Source organism: Planococcus citri, chromosome 5, assembly GCF_950023065.1.
Source record: "Planococcus citri chromosome 5, ihPlaCitr1.1, whole genome shotgun sequence".
Lineage (NCBI taxonomy): Eukaryota > Metazoa > Arthropoda > Insecta > Hemiptera > Pseudococcidae > Planococcus > Planococcus citri.
The window spans coordinates 56,485,534-56,504,820 of NC_088681.1; the positions used below are offsets into that span (position 1 = coordinate 56,485,534).

General features: G+C 35.6%; 1 protein-coding gene across 2 annotated transcripts in view; it reads left to right on the forward strand.

Moving 5' to 3' along the window:
- Positions 1-19,287, forward strand: part of LOC135846251 (uncharacterized) — a 179,935-nt gene that overhangs the window by 100,784 nt on the left and 59,864 nt on the right. For both annotated transcript variants that reach the window (XM_065365234.1, XM_065365235.1), the window contains exon 2: positions 8,637-9,813. In XM_065365234.1, coding sequence (XP_065221306.1) covers positions 8,673-9,813 — 1,141 coding nt within the window. In that variant the 5' untranslated portion in view covers positions 8,637-8,672. The remainder of the gene's footprint in view (positions 1-8,636; positions 9,814-19,287) is intronic.

The following is a 19,287-nucleotide window of genomic DNA, read 5'->3' on the forward strand; positions in this document are numbered from 1 at the left end:
CAAGATGGGCCGCGATTTGGTGATTATTTTCCACCGATTGATGCTTTTCTAAGAGCACTTGCACCGCGGCTTGATCATTAGTGCAATTACGCGAAAACGTACGTACATCACGATTTAAATTTTCCTTACGCGCTTCACGCGCAGCCTTTGCCTTCGCCTCGCGTGCCTCTTGCTCGCGCGCTAGGCGTTGCTCGGAAGTTTCACCCATTACGAATTTATTAACATACAAAATCGAAAACGAACATCATTCACGAAACGAAAATCGAAAATCATTAAACTTAATGGGAGATAATTCCCACACAACGAAGCATTGCATAATCAGACGAAAACGAAGACATCATAGGCGACATAGGTACTACGAACAGATAGGCGCAAATTTACAAACATAAAACATCATCATACTTCAAAAAACATCGCACTTCGCCAAAAATTAGGCGCACACGACGAATAATCGATAAAAAATTCAAAAAGACATCGCAAAAATTCATTAAAAAATCACGAATCTATGCCGGAATAATGTATCCGGCTCGCGAGGACCAAAATGTTCTCATACTTCACCCATTACGAATTTATTAACATACAAAATCGAAAACGAACATCATTCACGAAACGAAAATCGAAAATCATTAAACTTAATGGGAGATAATTCCCACACAACGAAGCATTGCATAATCAGACGAAAACGAAGACATCATAGGCGACATAGGTACTACGAACAGATAGGCGCAAATTTACAAACATAAAACATCATCATACTTCAAAAAACATCGCACTTCGCCAAAAATTAGGCGCACACGACGAATAATCGATAAAAAATTCAAAAAGACATCGCAAAAATTCATTAAAAAATCACGAATCTATGCCGGAATAATGTATCCGGCTCGCGAGGACCAAAATGTTCTCATACTTCACCCATTACGAATTTATTAACATACAAAATCGAAAACGAACATCATTCACGAAACGAAAATCGAAAATCATTAAACTTAATGGGAGATAATTCCCACACAACGAAGCATTGCATAATCAGACGAAAACGAAGACATCATAGGCGACATAGGTACTACGAACAGATAGGCGCAAATTTACAAACATAAAACATCATCATACTTCAAAAAACATCGCACTTCGCCAAAAATTAGGCGCACACGACGAATAATCGATAAAAAATTCAAAAAGACATCGCAAAAATTCATTAAAAAATCACGAATCTATGCCGGAATAATGTATCCGGCTCGCGAGGACCAAAATGTTCTCATACACGTAAGATGAAAAATTCAACGCATTGATTCGAAAATTACGACGACAACGAAGACGAAAAAAGCAACACGACTTTTCTGTACACAGATTTACAAGTGGACTGTATTTCACAACATTTACAAAAACATACATAAAACTAGACACATATAGACGTATTTCCACCCTTAACCAATCACGTTGCAGGGAGTAAAACTCATACCACCACTGCAGAACCAGATAGCGGAAATACCTACCAACTAGAAAACCAAAACAGACGACTACAAAAAATAACTACATAAAAACTACAAATATATGTGAACAATACCCTTGATTTTTTTTTAAAATGAGGAACTAGAGAGACACCGAAAGATTTCTTCTGTCCTTTGTACATAATTATTCCAACATACCCTATATCCTTCTCGCGATATCAGTAAATACAGAGCAATAATCGCTGTTAAATACATTATAGATGATTTCTAAACCGTAAAAGCGGATAAGAACCAATCGCACAGTTCTCATTGTTGGTTGTTTCACGTATACTATAAGACGACAACTGCGACGACGAAGAAATCACTCATGCAAATTTGAAATAAGTAGGTAACCTATAGTATAGGTAGGTTCGTATATATAGGTACCTATAGTTACAGCGTGGTGGCGTAGCAACGCATCAGTCAAATCGTGAAACGAGATAGGAAAATACGAGAATAATACGCTCTTTAACGCGTCTAGGCTAATTCAAGCGTTAAAGCAGAGTCTTCGCCTGTATACAATCAACAAAGCAAACACATTCTACACCCTACACACACATACACACATCATGCGAATAAAATTCGTACTATAAATAAGGAAATTATTAGCTTTTATTTTTACACGGCGAACACGTACGCGAGAAACTTTTTTGAAAACGAACTCGTTCACGCCAATCCTTCACTTTCTTTTCTTTTTCTTCTTCTCTTTCGTCTTGTTTTTATTTTATTTTCATTTTTATTTTATTACTTAGGTATTTTCCTCTTTTATATACTTACTCGTAGTACCTACCTGAGAAAACGACGCTGTCAGTGTTTTGGTATGGGATACTGCATACTCGTGTAGCAATATACAAAAAAAAAAGAACGAAGGGGGAAAACGTTACTTTCGAGGTCGACAATGATGAGGTGGAAAGGGCAGACAGAAGAAAAAAGACTATAGCGAAATAAAATGCAAAACACGACGCGATAACATTTTCATTCAGTATTAAGCAGCAACTACGTATACTACGACTCAACCTATAATGTAAAAATTACATCACAAATTATACAGTAGGTACCCTCGCCTGTATATTACGTGAACTATACGTAATAGTTTAAACTGACAGATCGGTTAATGGTATTTTTTTTCAACTTGTACTTTTTTTTTCTATTTTGCCCTCTCGGTGCTCGTCCTTTTTATACTCTCTTCATTCATTTCATTCTCGCTTATTTAATGGTTTAAACGAGATGACGCCTAGGCGAGAGGTATAGGGTATAAAGGTTGTTATTTCACCATCGTCGTCGTGTCGTGGCATAGCACGTCGAAATTCAACACTCGTTCGTTCGCTTGTAGTACGAGGCAGATACTCGTATGTATAGGAAAAGGCTATAGCCGCCCATTTTTCTTTTTTTTAAATGTTGACTTTGGTACGTTATGGTGGAGACGAGGCCGACGTTGAGCGGATAAAAAAAATACAACGTGAAAGAGCGAGGAAAAAATTACGCTATTAATACACCATAATATTCGTATAGGTACCTGCCTGTATACTCTATGTGTGTGTACTCGTATATGGATTGGGTATGGTGAAGCATAGCTATATAGTTAAGTGTATGGTACTTTATATACTTAACACGAGCGCGGGTCTACCTACCATATCGTGTTACCAATAAAAGCCGAGTGTAAACTTTTTGACAGCCGGATTACCATATAAATATGTACAAGAGCATTAACCATCGCTTTTCTCTTTTTTCCTCTACTCCTCTCCCCTGGTGTATCAACTCGCTCGTTATATGTAGTAAAATATACCATACAGATGGTACATAATATAAAGCTTTTGCTTTCTTTACCTTTTTTCATTTTATTTTTTGTTCCTCGGGTAATTTTTTTAACCTTTGCTGCATTTGAGCGGACGTCAGTCAGCTCTCTTCATCCTATACGATGCACGTCGAAAATGCATTTTTAAAATTCATTCTGCTGTTATTTTAAATTATATCGATTGACAATTTTATTCAGCCAAACGCCAACGACACAGTTATCTAGACATATGATTACATACGTGGCGTGATACATGATACTTGATCTTGTCGTTATACATATTTCCTCCTAAAATTTATAAGTAGGTAGAGATAGGTTTAGGCATAGACGACGATGTAGCTCGTTAACGAGAGTGCCTACTGCTGACTTACAGTTGTACCAATTCTCAATACCCTCGATATACTCGTTTTCATCTTCGATTCGATTTTGGTAATGAACTCATCCGTATACGAGTACGTTCTATTCTACTTGTTGTATAAGTACACAGAAAGTGGTACCGTACAGAAATCGTCTGTGATGATTGAACATTGAACAATGCTACTTACTTGACTGTATTGTATGCACGATGCCTACGTATGCAAACCGAGCAATTATTTTCATCGTTACAATCAAACAGAACGTACCACTAGCGATGAGAAAAGTTTTAAAGCAGAGGCAAATAACGTTTCTGATCTGTACTAAAAATCTTGTAACAGAATAGACGATGGTAATTCGAAGTAAAAAATGGAGTATTTTCGTTGAAAAGTTTTAATTTAGACACATAGGTATGTATTAGACACCCAAAATGGTGTCAATTCACCTTAATGTATGTGAAGAGTGATATTCCAAAACTCGCGTTGTCCATTTTCACAACTTTTCAGGAGAGAGGAAAAACAGTTTCCCTTCAAACGGGTAAATTGGCTTTTTAGGCGAGTTTAGCATTTTATTTGGGTGGATTCATGATGTAGGAGTGTAGGTATACATTTCATCCACTAAATACTGCTGAAAAAAATTTCAATAAAAATGGACAAAGCGTGTTTTGGAACATTATTTTTTTTTTAAATTTTTAGTGAATTGGCCATTTAGGTGAGTTAAACACCTTATTTTGGTAGGTTGATGATGTAGGAATGTGAGTTAATACTTCATCTACCAGGTACCACTGAAAACCCAACTTTGATAAAAATGGACAAAGCGAGTTTTGGAATATCACTCTTCATGTATACCTACCATTAATTATGTCAGTTCACCTACGAATAACGTAGGTAAATTACCACATTTTGTGTTTCCCAAAAATTACAAGTCCCATTTAACATTTTTTTTTACAGATTTATGTTGTCAAATCTACCCATAGTTACCCCCCCCCCCCCCATCAAATCTTCAATGTATCCCCGGATTTATTTTTTTTTTTTTTAAAGTACCTACTTATTCTAATGGGATTTATTTTTAATATTTTCCTGAATGAAGGTTTGTAAAATTCAAAGATTAGCCCTCTTCTCTTCGCCCTTCACTGTCCACTTCATCATTATATTCAAAAGAACGGGAGAATCGTCAGAAAAATTTAATTCATTGAAATCCAGAGTGAAGACATTCTTGTGATTTTTGCACTAGGTACTTTTTTGAATTGAAAAAAAAAAAAATCCGATGCAATAACTTGCAAAATTTCCATGTTTTTCCTTACTCAAGGTTTTGTAAAACTATCTAATTGTTTTTGAACAATAATTGAAGAGGTGATTTGCAAAACGCAACAACTGCATTTTTCAAAATTTTGGGAAACCGCAAAAAACTGTCACTCAAATTTGTGTCGGGGGATTACGCTCAATGGAGTCTCATATGAAAGGGTTGGACCCTAGGAATTGGCTTCTGGCTTATTTCCCAATTTTCCGTCACTGAAGGGGGCAGGGGAGACGAATACAAATTCCAATGTTGCGTTTTGACTTGAAACGCGCATTTGTTGCATTATTTTCGCTTCAAAACGTAACAATTGCGATCATTTTTCATGAATTTATGCAGCAAAATGTCGCAAAAATCACATTAATCATTTATGCATGTCTTTGAGAAATAGACAAAATAGTTAAATGGGGGAAAAAATTTGAAATTTAACATTTTTTTTTTTCAATAATTTTGGCTTTTAGAGTCGTGATAAATACTGGTAACATGGTTCTGTTTGGGTTCTGTTGGTTGAAAAATCTGTAGAATGATGGTAGAATGTTGTTTCGGTTCATATGAATTGGTTAACTCAGTGTTGTCATCATGAAACACGTCAAAAACGTCAAAAAACGCGTAATTGTTGCATTTTGAAGCGAATTACCCTGTATTTGTTGCGTTCTGACGTGAATTGATTTCTTTTATTGAAGATATTAGAGGTACATAAGGTGGTCCTGGAGTTCTGGGGTTGGCACCATTGGATTCCCCGTTGAATTTCCTATAAGAAAGTGATGCTAACTCGAAAACGAAAAAAATGCAGTTGTAACGTTTTGCTAATCACCTCCTCAATTTTTCAGAAAATTTGAATAAAGCCAAGTGGCCAAAGCGAAGCGAGTACAAAACAAAACTTGTGATTTGAAACAGTTTTTTCTGTATATTTTCTTGAACCATTATGGCGAAAAATTCAAGAACACGCGGAGAAAATTCGAAATTCTGGATGAATTGCGCATCTTTTTTTATAGGTAACTTTAACAACCAACTGTTGAAGTTGCAAAAAAATTTCGAGTTTAAATCGCGAATTTTCCCATTTAGTTTTCTCACATTTTGTGTCATGATGGTAAAAGAAAATTCAATTTTTGAAAAGCCACCGTGAGAGTTCAATTTTACCACATTATTTTGGACGATTTCCTCCGAGATCAGACAAAATAGACGTTCGGCGTTAATAAATTTGCATAAGCAGTTTGCCGTATATACTATAGTAAAAAAAGACTCAGTCTTCTGAATTTTTTTCTTTGAATTTTTGATTTCTAATGAAGCAATCGTTTTTTGAAAACTGATATATCGAGACTGGCTGAACTTCTGCAGCGAATTTATTTGCAGGGTTTAGAAGGGAATAAAGGAGCGGATTTAAAATTCATGCTAATGAAACGTTAAAATAAGTGAAAAGTTCAACTTTTCTCGATGAGTGTAACAGATAGTGAAAACTAACTTTCAAAAATTTGTGAAAACAAGTCAAGTCTATTTTCAACAAACCTTTTTTCAAAATTAGATCTCAACGATCCTGAATGATTTAAAAGGGAGGATGAGAAGAGAGCCATCAAATTTTAGTATTTTTTTTCAAGTTCAAGAGATTTTCACTACCTACAGACATGTTGATTTTTTAATATTTTGTAAAATTGTAGCGATACTTTCTCGACCATTTTTCATGAATTTGCTTGGTTTCCTATTGAATTTTGAATCAATTTCGGTGTAATATTCAATGATTTTTTTTTCGTCAATATTGTTGGATTTTTCCAGTTATTCTTTTTGAATTTCTATATAATTTTTTCATGATTTGGATAATATTTTTTCAAATCTGTTCAAATATCACGATTTAAAGACATTTACCACGTAAGAAAATGTATCTCTTGAGAAAATTTACCTCGTAAGTATAAATAAACAAATTTTGTCTCAATGAATTTTTGCCAAACTTCAAAACTGATGGGGCCAGAAATATTTTGAAAAAAAAAAATATTTCAAAAGAAACAAATATTTCTGGCCTCTTCAATTTCAATGTTGGGCAAAAATTCATGATGACAAAATTTGTTTGTTTTCCAAAGTACTACCCATTTCCAAAGTCAAAAACACGTTTTTCTCAATTTTTTCTTTTAAAATATTTCTAGCCCCTTAAATTTCAAAGTTGGGCGAAAATTCATGATGACAAAAGTTGTTTATTTTCCAAAGTACTACCCATTCCCAAGGTAAAAAATTGTCTATATAACGTTTTTTCAAGTCGTATTCGGTTATATCCAAATCCGAAGTTTTGACATCCACTCACCAGACACCCTGTTGCCCTGTATAATAATGTGTGATACATGTTTTTGAGCCCATTGATTACGAAACTGACGCTAGTTTTTTCAGTTGAGGCGACAGTGGAGGAGTACAGAGAGTATAAAACTTGATATTTGACTTCATCAATGAGGTCAGTGTTCTCTGATGAGTAAATTGATTGGTCACTCGCTTTTTTTTCAGTGAAAAGTGAAATGAAACGTAGGAACGTTTTGTTTCAACTTTTCTTTGAAAGAAAAGGTAGCCTGAGGCAGTGAATGCGGATATCTTGGAAAGTTTTTTTTTCACCGGAGGTTCTCACAAGATAAATTGTCTTACGTGGTAAATTTTCTCAAGAGATGAATCCTATAATTTTTTTTGAAGATTTCCGTGTGCGGATTGTAACTATTTCACTATTGTTCTGAATCAACTGTTATTTTTCTGATATTTTAGTTTTGAAGTAGGTACCTAGTTGTGTTTTTTCAAATTTTTTAAATTTTAAATGAATTTCTAATCACTTTTGCAGATTTTCCCAAAATTTTCCGAAAAATATTTACAATACCTACCGTACTCTACCAACATTTCATCATTTAAAAAAAATGTTTTGCGAACTCTGTTGGATTTTTGTTCAAATTTATCTAGCAATTCTTTCAACTTTTCAACCAATTTTTCCATATTTTACCCAACACTGGTTGTATTTTTCAAATTTATTCACAGTTGTCAAATGTTCTACGCAACTTTTTTGGAAATTTTCTAGCAATTTTAAGACTTATCTCAATATTTAGCACAATTTTTCAATATTTTACAATGTTGATACTTTTTCATAGATTGTGTCACAATTTTTAACGAATTTCGTGGTAAATCTGCTGATTTCCGGTGAAACTTTTATTTAAGTAGGTACATATTTTCTGGATCAAAATGCATACCCATTTAAGCGATTTTCTAGTAATGTTCGGTGTAGATTTTTATCAAAGTTCTTCTCATTTTCTATGGATTAAGCTTACTCAGGAGTGTGATTAATGGTAACACTGAACTTATTCTTAGACAAGCTTTCATAAGGAATCTTCAATTCAGCTATTTATCTCTCCTTTTTCAGGCTGTAAATTTCTATAAAAATAAAACTTAACTACCTCACCCCCTCCTCCACAGTCTAACCCCAGCTGATGCGATATGCTTTCATAATACAGCTCGTCGAGCTCCTACACATACCCATAGTCTTCATCATACTCGATTAAAATTCAAACCGATATGAAGACTCATTTGGAGATTCCCCAAAAATTTTGACAATGAGTTCTCTTCATACACCTGTCTCTGCTCATTCCCTTCTTCAAAGGGCAAAAACCAATAAAAAAAAAAGTAATATATGTACATACATTCCACTTCCTGACAAACCTCGACTAATTTCCCATCCGTTATGATTCCAGATGGTGGACCAGTTTCGGTGAAAGAGTCGGCCTACAATGATCCATCGTTCGTCATCGTCGCGACGTCGTAAGCTACCCAGGACCACCAGCGGTTCGCCGCACCGATCAACCGGCAGTTTAGCTCGCAAGCAGAGCGTCGCTTTCGAGAGCCTGCAGCTGGATGAGAAATTCGAACCTTTATCGGGAGAAAAACGCGATAAAAAGCACAGCATCGGTGGCGACGCCGAAACATACATCTCCGGCTCAGGGGGCGGCGGTGCTAGTCGAGTCAGAGGCGGCAGTAGCTCAAACTTAAGCGAATATTCGGCCAGCCTTCGCAGCAGCAGTATCACCGTAACAGCTACAGACGAGCACAATACCCCAACTTTTCCGGTCTATTCGCCAGAAAGGCTATCCGGCGGTAACGTCATCGAGAACGCAATCAGCCTGAGCGAGTTCCCACCTTCGCAGAAATCCTCTCGTAGTAGTAATTACGACGCGATGAGATCGTCTCGCAACAGCGTCACTCCGGATGACTCGTATTTGCGCGGATTCCAACAAAATACCGATTCGATGACTCGTAAGTCGCGTTCTAGTCTGACTCCCGAGGTGTCGAAGAGTCCGCGGAGTAGTTTAGTGCCCGATGACGCGTACAATCGCAGCCCTCGCGGCAGCATCGATCCGGCCGTCTTTAATCGCGGTTCGCGAAACAGCCTCTTCCCCGATCCCGAACAATACAACAGGCAGTCCAGACCAAGCATGGTGGCCGACGTTCAGGCATTAAGGAACTCGCGAAATAGCCTAGTACCCGACGTCAGTCCTAATCGTAGTCCTCGTAATAGCCTCGTACCAGAATCCAGTAACCGAAACCTGCTGCCAGAAGGTGCCAATCGAACTCCTCGAGGTAGTCTTGTGCCAGATACTAATCGAAGCCCGAGAAACAGCCTGGTGCCGGATGGCAATCGAACCCCTAGAGGGAGTCTGGTAGCAGACATGAATCGTACGCCTCGAGGCAGCGTCACTTCCGAAGGATCTATGTATTCTTATAACCGAAGCTCTCGAAGTAGTTTACCCCTGCAGGATGGCACCACTGGTATTCTGGGCAAGAGTCCGAGAGGCAGTATAGCCTCAGCCACCGGAGTTCAGTTCGATTTATCAGTCAAGACGCCCAGAGGAAGCGTCGAATCCGTACCACCGGGTGAGTACCTCTTTCAACATTTATATATCTACGTACTTTTAGCTCATTTTATCATCTCACATCACGTTCACCTAAGTGAAAAACCGTTCACATTTCGAATTCAATTACCTTTTCTCACGATATCTCTCTCTAGTACGAGACGAACGACAATACATAGGTACATATAAGGTATCTATAGTTTGGTAAACAACGCGACGAATAGGAAGAGACGACCAAGTCGAAGTCGTCGAAAATATATTAGATAAACGTATTTTCAAGCCAAAACCTCGGTTAAATCCTCTCGCAATATCTTATTTGTCGACATTTCTACATCCTTTAAGTACCTAAACACACGACAAAAAAGAAAGAGAAAAACCCTCGTATGACATCTTACTATACCTACGTGTGGTACGTAGACGACAAAAAGCCAGCCTGCGAGAGCCTATATTTTTTCTTCGAATGCCCCCACCACCTCAACACAGAGCTCGGGTTTTCCTCCCTTTTTCTTATTCCGCGTATGGCGATGACATTAGCTTCTCTATTTCGTAGAGAATTTTATTCCCATGTAAGGCCGCATGATTTTGTAATAAAATTTCCAACGCGTGAATTCAAATAAGTACGCCCAATCTGTCGTAATAATTCATCGCCTCATCGCTACAATCGACATTATCGGTAATGCTCGAATCGAATCACGTTTAGCATATTTTTTCATCAGTTCTGAAAAAATTTTTTTCTCGCACACAGCCTTCAATAACAACATGTAGGTACCAGAATATAACACGTGGCCAAATTACGACAACGATAAACATTTTTTATAATCAATTTTTTTTTATTTTATTTGAATCAAACTGTCGACGATTTCTTCGCATACGTAATCCTTGAAGGTACTTATCGTCTGTTCTATTTTTCACCCCACTACCCCCTCTCTCAGAATTTGAAATGGTCATTGATACAAACTCTGCAGCATTACAGAAGATTACATACCTGTAATTTACTGAAAATAACTAGTACTTTACCAAAAAATTACTAGATCGTGATTCACTCAAAATTACCGATAAGTAATTGATTCCGAAATTACCAGTGATTTACCCTCATATTCATTAAAAAATACCCAAAATTACCAGCTTTTACCTGAAATAACCAGTAATTTACCAAAAAATTAGCAGTAATTTTCCAAAAAATGCTAGTAGTTTACGAAAAATTACCAAAAATTTTCCAAAAATTATCATAAATTTGCCAAAAAAATACTAGTAATTTACCAGTATTACCAGTAGTTTACCATAACTTAAAAGTAATTCACCAAAAATTATCAGAAATCACTAGTAAATTGCCAAAAATTGTCAGTTATTTACCATAAATTACTAGTAATTCACCATAAATTACCAGTAATTTACCATAAATTACCAGCAATTTACCATAAATTACCAGCAATTTACCATAAATTACCAGTAATTTACCATAAATTACCAGTAATTTACCAGAAATTACCAGTAATTTACCAGAAATTACCAGTAATTTACCAGAAATTACCAGTAATTTACCAGTGATTCTTCAGTGATTCTTCACTGATTCATTCGTTCGCGAACGAATGAATCAGTGAAGAATTACCTAGAATTCGAATCAGATAAAGATGAGATGACATCATTTGAAATTTTTCAATCATGTTCCCAAAAATTGGACTCAAGTTCGTTCGGAAATGATTTGCTCGAAATGAACGAATCATTCGAGAACGACCGAATCATTTGGAAGTTGATTCAGATAATACGCCACCAAGCAAAATTAGTCATTCTATACAATACACCAGAGAAAGTTGCAAATGTTTCGTTCGTGAACGATTCGCTCAGAAAATAAAAAATCGTTCACGAACGAATACTTACATCGCTGAGAAATCAAAATCAAATTAAGATCCATTTTGTCAACAATTGGACTCAATTAGTTCGAGAACGATTTGCTCGAAATGTACGAATCATTCGAGAACGACCGAATCATTTGGAAGTTAATTCAGTTGATACATCACCACTACACAAAACTGGACATTTTTTAACATACCAATTGAAGTTATGAATGATTCGTTCGCGAACGATTCACGCAGAAAATGAATAATCGTTCACGAACGAATACATCACTGAAGAATCAAAATTGAATTGGATGAAGATCAGATGACATAATTTGACGATTTCCAATCCATTTTGTCAAAAATTGGACTCAATTCGTTCTAAAACGATTTGCTCGAAATGAACGAATCATTCGTGAACGACTGAATTATTTGGAAGTCAATTCAAATGATACATCACCATACAAAGATAGACGTTTTTTATAGTTGAGTTGTAAATGATTCGTTCGCGAACGATTCGCCCAAAAAATAAAGAATCGATCACGAACGAATACATTACCGAAGAATTGAAACCAAATTAAGGAAAGATGACATGAAATAAATGAACCGTTTTAATCCTCGCGTTAAAAAACTAAACTCAATTCGTTCGTGAACGAATGAATCACTGAAAAATGAAAGAAATTCGACAAGGACGACTACGATATGACAAAAATTGACGGTTTAATCCTGACGTCAAATACTGGACGCAGTTCGTTCGCGAAAGCTTTCCATAACAAAATCATTGACAAAAATTTGAGTTGATTTCTTTGAGAACAATTCGCTTAGAAACGACGAATCATTCGAGAACGAGTGAATCATTTTGGGAATAAAATGCATGCATAACACACCACCAGACAAGACTAGTACCTACTTTGACTCGCCAATAAAACTTGAAAAATGATTCTTTTGCGAATAATTTGTTTATTTGGATGGCATCTTGAAAAAGGACGACTCCGAATCTCGTTTCTTTTCCATGATATTATGACTCGGTTTTGGGGAAAAGATTTCATTCGCAGATTACACTTGTAGGTTCTTCATGTAATACTGTACTACAATGTAGTATCCGGTAAATGTACTCGTACGTGATATAAAGTCGATTTTCACGCGAGATTTTATACTTACTTAAACGCGAAAATAAGTAGAAGCGATAGTGCAAGAAACCCGAGCGCGTATTTTCAATATTTTCCAATCAACTTGGCGGGATAAGTTACGTCGAGGGTATATAGATTCGCAGCAGAAAGGCAACAAGGGCGCAAAACGAATAGCTTGCCACCTGATAGGTATGTTGTATACAGACAGAATGAAGTAGGTATCGCATAAATTACCCGGCGTGAGCTGCGAAATAGGTTAACTACTCATGAGGCAGCAGGCGTGCATTTCCATCTTAATTTAGTTTCAAGTTTACCCTCAAATTGACATTTTTAAGGATAAATGAGTATACCTATTCCAGTGTTTCGTATACACTACAAGCCAGATATGCATTGGAAGAGGGAATCGGAGGAGGGAAACTACCGGAGCCGACGATCCGATGGAAAGAATTTCACCAGGGCGTATGTTGCGGTGGCGATCCTAGCTACAGGGTTTTAAATTTTGCGGCTTCTTCGGCGGTGCTACCACGACCTACTCGTGGTTCTATGGTTTTTATCGTCGTTAAAGTTGCGAATTTATTTTCATCGTGGCGTTTGTAAACGTCAGCCAGCGTGACGTGGTTTTTTCTTCCGAATTCATGTTGCGTTGTGCTAGATTGTTGGAAATCTGTAGCTTAATCTGGAAATGAGATATGGTTGTGGTCGGATTTTGAGGGGTTGGATTGAAGTGAATGAGAATGAAAGGAGGATCGTAATTAAAAGATGTACTTATTATTGATCAGTTTTATTAGAATTTTTATATTTGAGGGATTGGAGGTCTGTGAAGTGGTTCAATTTAAGAGCTGAGATAAAAACGGTGAATCAATCCAGAAAATGATTTCTGAGAATAGTAATTTCTGGTGAATTACTGGTAATTGCTGGTAAATTACTGGTAAATGCTGGTAAATTACTGATAATTGCTGGTTAACTACTGGTAATTGCTGGTAAACTACTGGTAATTGCTGGTAAACTACTGGTAATTTCTGGTAAAAAAAAACGCGTTTCAACTCTTTAAAATTCAGGAAAAATCACATTTTTTAAAAAATTTTGACAACCAAACACAAATTTTTTGCGACAAAAAAGCTTACTTTCATGTAAAAAATTCTCATATTCTGAAAAATATTTTGACCACAGTTTTTCTTTGACATTTTTGCAGTTTTGATTTTAAGAAATATAAAAAAAAAACTTTGATGGCAAAATTTTGCTAAAAAATCTGTTTTTCAACTTTCAACAGTTTTAGTTCATACAAACAAGTAAAATTATTTTTGATTTTGGCCGAAAAAAAGTAAGATTTTTTGATAACTTCATCAAACTTTAATAGAAGCTCGACTACAATTCTTACAAAAAAGGCAGGTCGAGTACCTATCTAAAGTTTTTACAAAAGAGTAAATTCCTAGATTTTTTGTTGTATTAACCTTGAAAAGAAAACTGAAAAGTAAAATTTTTCAAAATTATGGTAAGCAACTGATTACTTTTGAAAAATTTGGAACAAAAAAGCAAGGATTTTTGAAAATTTTGACCACAGAAAACAGTTTTGTAAAACTGACCTACTTATATTTCAAGGGCTGTCAGGAAAGTCAGGGACACAATTTTTTTGGTGGGAAGGGTTGTACTTACCTAAGAACCTGATTTTTGGATATGATTTAGAGGGATGGTTTTGGAAGCATTTGCTGCAAACTGCGTTTAGATTCATGCAGTAGTATGGTTTTACAGCCTTTTTGAACATGATGGTCTCTGTCTATATTTACACGCCTGCAAAGGTGCCTTCTATGAAAGATTAGATGGGTATATGGTTCGAGTATGGTTTCTAAAAGACAAAGGTCAGTTCAGGGCCCAAAATTTGATACAAGTAAGATGTGTGTGAATGATATACCGCAAGATGGATACCTATGCAGAGTGTTTTGAGACATTCAGGGTGTCGTTTTGGATAAATTTCTCCCATGTGGAGAAACAATCAATTGTCTTTGAGGCGTTGAAGAAGCTCAGGAATAATATTTGGTTTGGTAAAAATTGTTGTGGATGCCTCCAAGCTTGATCATTTTTGATTTATTCTTCCATCCAATTGATTTGAAAAAACAATCCCTTACCTACTAATAGGAAATTTGTGATTGAAACAGACAGAAAATGTCGGGCCTGTGAACGATGACGTCATCAAAATTTCAACTTTCGATCACAGCCGAACAAAAACAGAATTCCACGAGTATTAAAAAATCACATTACCTATGACCGATAACGTCAACAACATTATGACCTTCAATTTATAAAAGCTTTCGAAAGACCAACTCAGTATTATAAATCGATGTCGCCATCAAAATTTTCACAGTCGAATTTAGGGCCAAGGTCAGGTTTTGGGCCAAAATTTGTAAAAATTAAGTGTTTGGGTTTGAGTGCTGGTCAAATTTCAATCTTAGGTTTGCTGCCCTGTTTTATTTCAATAATTTAAAAAAAATCAGCTCTTTGAAAATTCTTCATAATTTGAGTCTAACTCAGATTTTTTGACGTTCTGTTGATTGCCTTATACCTCGTCCCAAGTCATCTTACAAGTCAGTCCTCTTCATCATAAAAGTCACGGTCCATTTCATCCACACAAGAATCAAGGGAAAAGGGGAAGGGGAGGTCTTCTCATTTAGCCCTTTGAAAATATTGACTGACAGCTCTCCAAACCTGAATTTTCATCCAGCTATCCTCCGGCAAGACTTTTGATGTGTTGTATATTCGATTTCAACACCTTTCTCGACATCTCCCCTTTCTCTCACACTCACAGTGCAATTCTATTCGCATTTACGATCATACTAATACTTTTCCACTATCTGGGTTGTTTTTCTGCAAAGCTCCATATTTTCATCTCTAGCACCGGTACACGTCTTAAATATTTATTATCTTTCCATCTAGGAATAAGGAATATCGAATCGCGAACGAGGAAAGAAGTACAAGCGAAACGTGCTTCATCGAGTCAAAAAATAAGCCTGGGTATTTTTTTACGCTCACACGTAGTAAAAGCATAATATATATACTTATGCCCACGTTATGAAACGTGTATTTCTCCTCAGCTTTCACACAAACTCGCAGTAGGTACCTACCTACCTATATACCTAGCTTTGTGCATACGAAGGGAAAAAAACAAGAAAAAGAAACAAACAATAAATGAAAGAAACTCGTGTGTACGTTTACTATGAGCGCATCTTCGTTTGAAAATTCCATATCAAAAATATATCATCTACGTTTACTAAATTGTTATTTCATTGACAGACTGTTCCTCTTTATTTTGACCCTTTACGTTCCCCTTTCACGCTAATTGCTTTTGTTCGAACACATCGTACTACGTGTTTTTTTTCTCCTCATCGCCAAAGCGAAAGGTTTTTTCGTTCGTGTTGCGCTGTCTCTCGTTTTGTTTTTTTTCCTCCGGTCTATTGTATTGTGTGTAGTAACCCGTGTCAAAACATGTCAAATATTATTTTCGAAAATTCGTACAGTATTTCAAGGTGTACTATCCAAACATACACATGTGCTACGAGCTCTACAGATACGATCGTGTGCTTTAATCAATCGGTAGAAACGTATTTGACGACGGAAATTTACCACCTGTGAGATAAAAAAGAAACAAGACGTCCAAATGTTCGTCTATTGGTAGAATATGAAGGTACCCATACGAATTTGTTAAGAACAAAACATTGATTTGAAGATGTCTACGTTCAAGAGGTAGAGAAAACACGTCAAAGCGAACAAATTGACAGAAATTGTGGAAAATCACTGCTTCCAGCTGAGCAAAAATACTCACGGTTATAAATTTTCATCACAAATGCCAACAAGTCACGTATGGAAAGCCCAATCGAATCATTTGTTCCCAAAACGATATAGGAATACATTATGATAACATCTCATATGAAAATAATACTCTTAAGATAACCCTAAAATGCCTCCAATATAAAAACCCACCCCTTACAACCCCCCAGCTAATTCACCTCACCTACAACACGATCCAGTTAATTCACTTACCAACGCAAACTTCTGCAACCCCCAACTTGTTCTTTTTTAAGTACTTCTAGCTCGAGATAAAAATTGAAAAATTACCAAAATTATTCAACAAATTGAAAATATACCCAAACTTTTCGCCGCCCTATCGCCATCACCATCGCATCTCTCACTTAATAGAAGAAAAAAAAAGGAAAAGAAAAAAATACCAAATTATGAAAGCATTAATTTTCAAAAACACTTTTTTTTTGTCACTAAAACACACCGAGCAGAAGAGAACACGAAGTTTTAATTTGCGTTTAATTAAAAACTCCCGAAAAAGATTCATTATTTCTTTATAACTTCGCTAATCCCAAGGTATAACGATTCATTAACAAAGTTTCCTTTTTAAATTTATAAAGTTGTTTTTTCAAAATGCTTTACCCGCGACTTCGCGTCGATGGAAATTATACGAAAATATTTCTCGTCGAATTGATCATTTATCATTTCTCAGCGTAACTTTCATCCAATTTTTTTTATACACTTTGTTCATTTTAATAAAATTGTAATTTATCTTACTCTTTAACCGGCAAGAAGAGTGGCGATGGTGAAACTTTACCTACTCTGTTCTCTTTCCCCCCCTTTACTGCAGCTTCGTTCGTAGTGTATACTTACTTAATAGTTATAAACGAAACGACCAATCTGGATTTTCGTGCTCCTATTAACACGTTTAATATAAACCAGTCAGTTGCTCGTCGAGTGTTGCTAAATGATGTGTTAATGAAGAAATTCACATTTTCTCCGAGAAATGTTGTTCATTTTACCTACAGCTTATCTCTATAAGTTTTCTTACTCTTATGATAAAAATTTGTTCTTACCTGAAACAAAACAAACAAAACAAGCGTTGGATTAGTAGATTGAAAGTAGAAATTGGTTCAAAACAAATTCTACAATTCAGCAATCAACAAATTAAGTATTCAATTTTCAACAATTTTAGATTTTAGAAAAATATCATTATTGGGTGGGTTTGGGTACGAATTTTTCCTAAAACAAGAGAATGACTCCATTTTGGGTCAAATTTTTTTAATTTTTCGACATTTCAGCCATTTCAATAAAATAATGCCTGAATTTGTTCAGTAGAACCGATGGTAGAATCCACTTCTGGTAGCTCACAAATTTCAAGCTTCTTCACTGTAGGGTGGGCCATTGTTCGACTTTTTTAAAAGGAAAATTGGAGGGGGGATAACAAAAGATTACAGGAAAATTTTGGGACCCCTGACTAGAATCATAAATTTTCTACCAGAATTTCGAATTTTAAAAATTTATAGTGAAAATTTAAATAAAGCTTTTTTGATTTTTTTGTGGAATTATTGATTAGATTACGAGTACAAAAAAAATGACGAAATGTTGCTGAAATTCGTCGAAAGTGCATGAAAAAGAGTCAAAACAACGTAGAAACATTGAAATAGCATAGAGTTAAAAACAACAAAAAATGATAAGATGTCAGTAAGAAATTTGCCAACATTTTTTGAAAAATGCCAAAGTGGTTTAAAAATTATATAAAAATCAAAATAATTCAAAAAAATTCAAAAAAACATTAGAATCCTTGAGAAATGAACATCAATCAAAAAGAACCATTCGCGTACGAATAGATTCATTTTTAGGGAATCATTCGCCAACGAATTTATTATTTTACATATTAATTTATGAATCGATTCGTTCGCGAATGATTCACCAAAAACTATTCAATTCGTTCGTGAATAAATCATCAAAAATTAATTGAATTTATCGATTCGTTCGTGAACGAGTCAATTATACGAATCAATTCGTTCGCAAATGATTGACTAAAAATTATTCAATTCGTTTGGGAATGATTCACCATAAATTGATTAAATGAATCGATTCATTCGCGAACAAGTCACTTACACGAATCAATTCGTTCGCGAATGATTCACTAAAATTCAAAGACTGTTCAATTCGTTCACGAATGATTCACGAAAATTCAAAAACTGTTCAATTCGTTTGCGAATGATTCACTAAAAATTATTCAATTCGTTCGTAAATGATTCACCAAGATACGTTCGTGAATGAATCGTCAAAAATTAATTGAATTTATCAATTCGTTCGTGAACGAGTCACTTATACGAATCAATTCGTTCGCGAATGATTTACCAAAAATGGTTCAATTCGTTCGCAAATGATTCATTAAAAATTATTCAATTCGTTCGAGAATGATTCACCATAAATTGATTAAGTGAATCGGTTCATTCGCGAACAAGTTACTTACACGAATCAATTCGTTCGCGAATGATTTACTAAAATTCAAAAACTGTTCAATTCGTCCGGGAATGATTCACCAAAATTTAGAAACTGTTCAATTCGTTTGTGAATGATTCAACAAAAATTGTTCAATTTGTTCGCGAATGATTCACAAAAAAATATTCAATTCGTTCGCAAATGGTTCACCAAGAATCATTCAATTCGTTCGCGATTCGCAAATGATTCACCAAAAATCGTTCAATTCATTCGCGAATGATTCGCCAA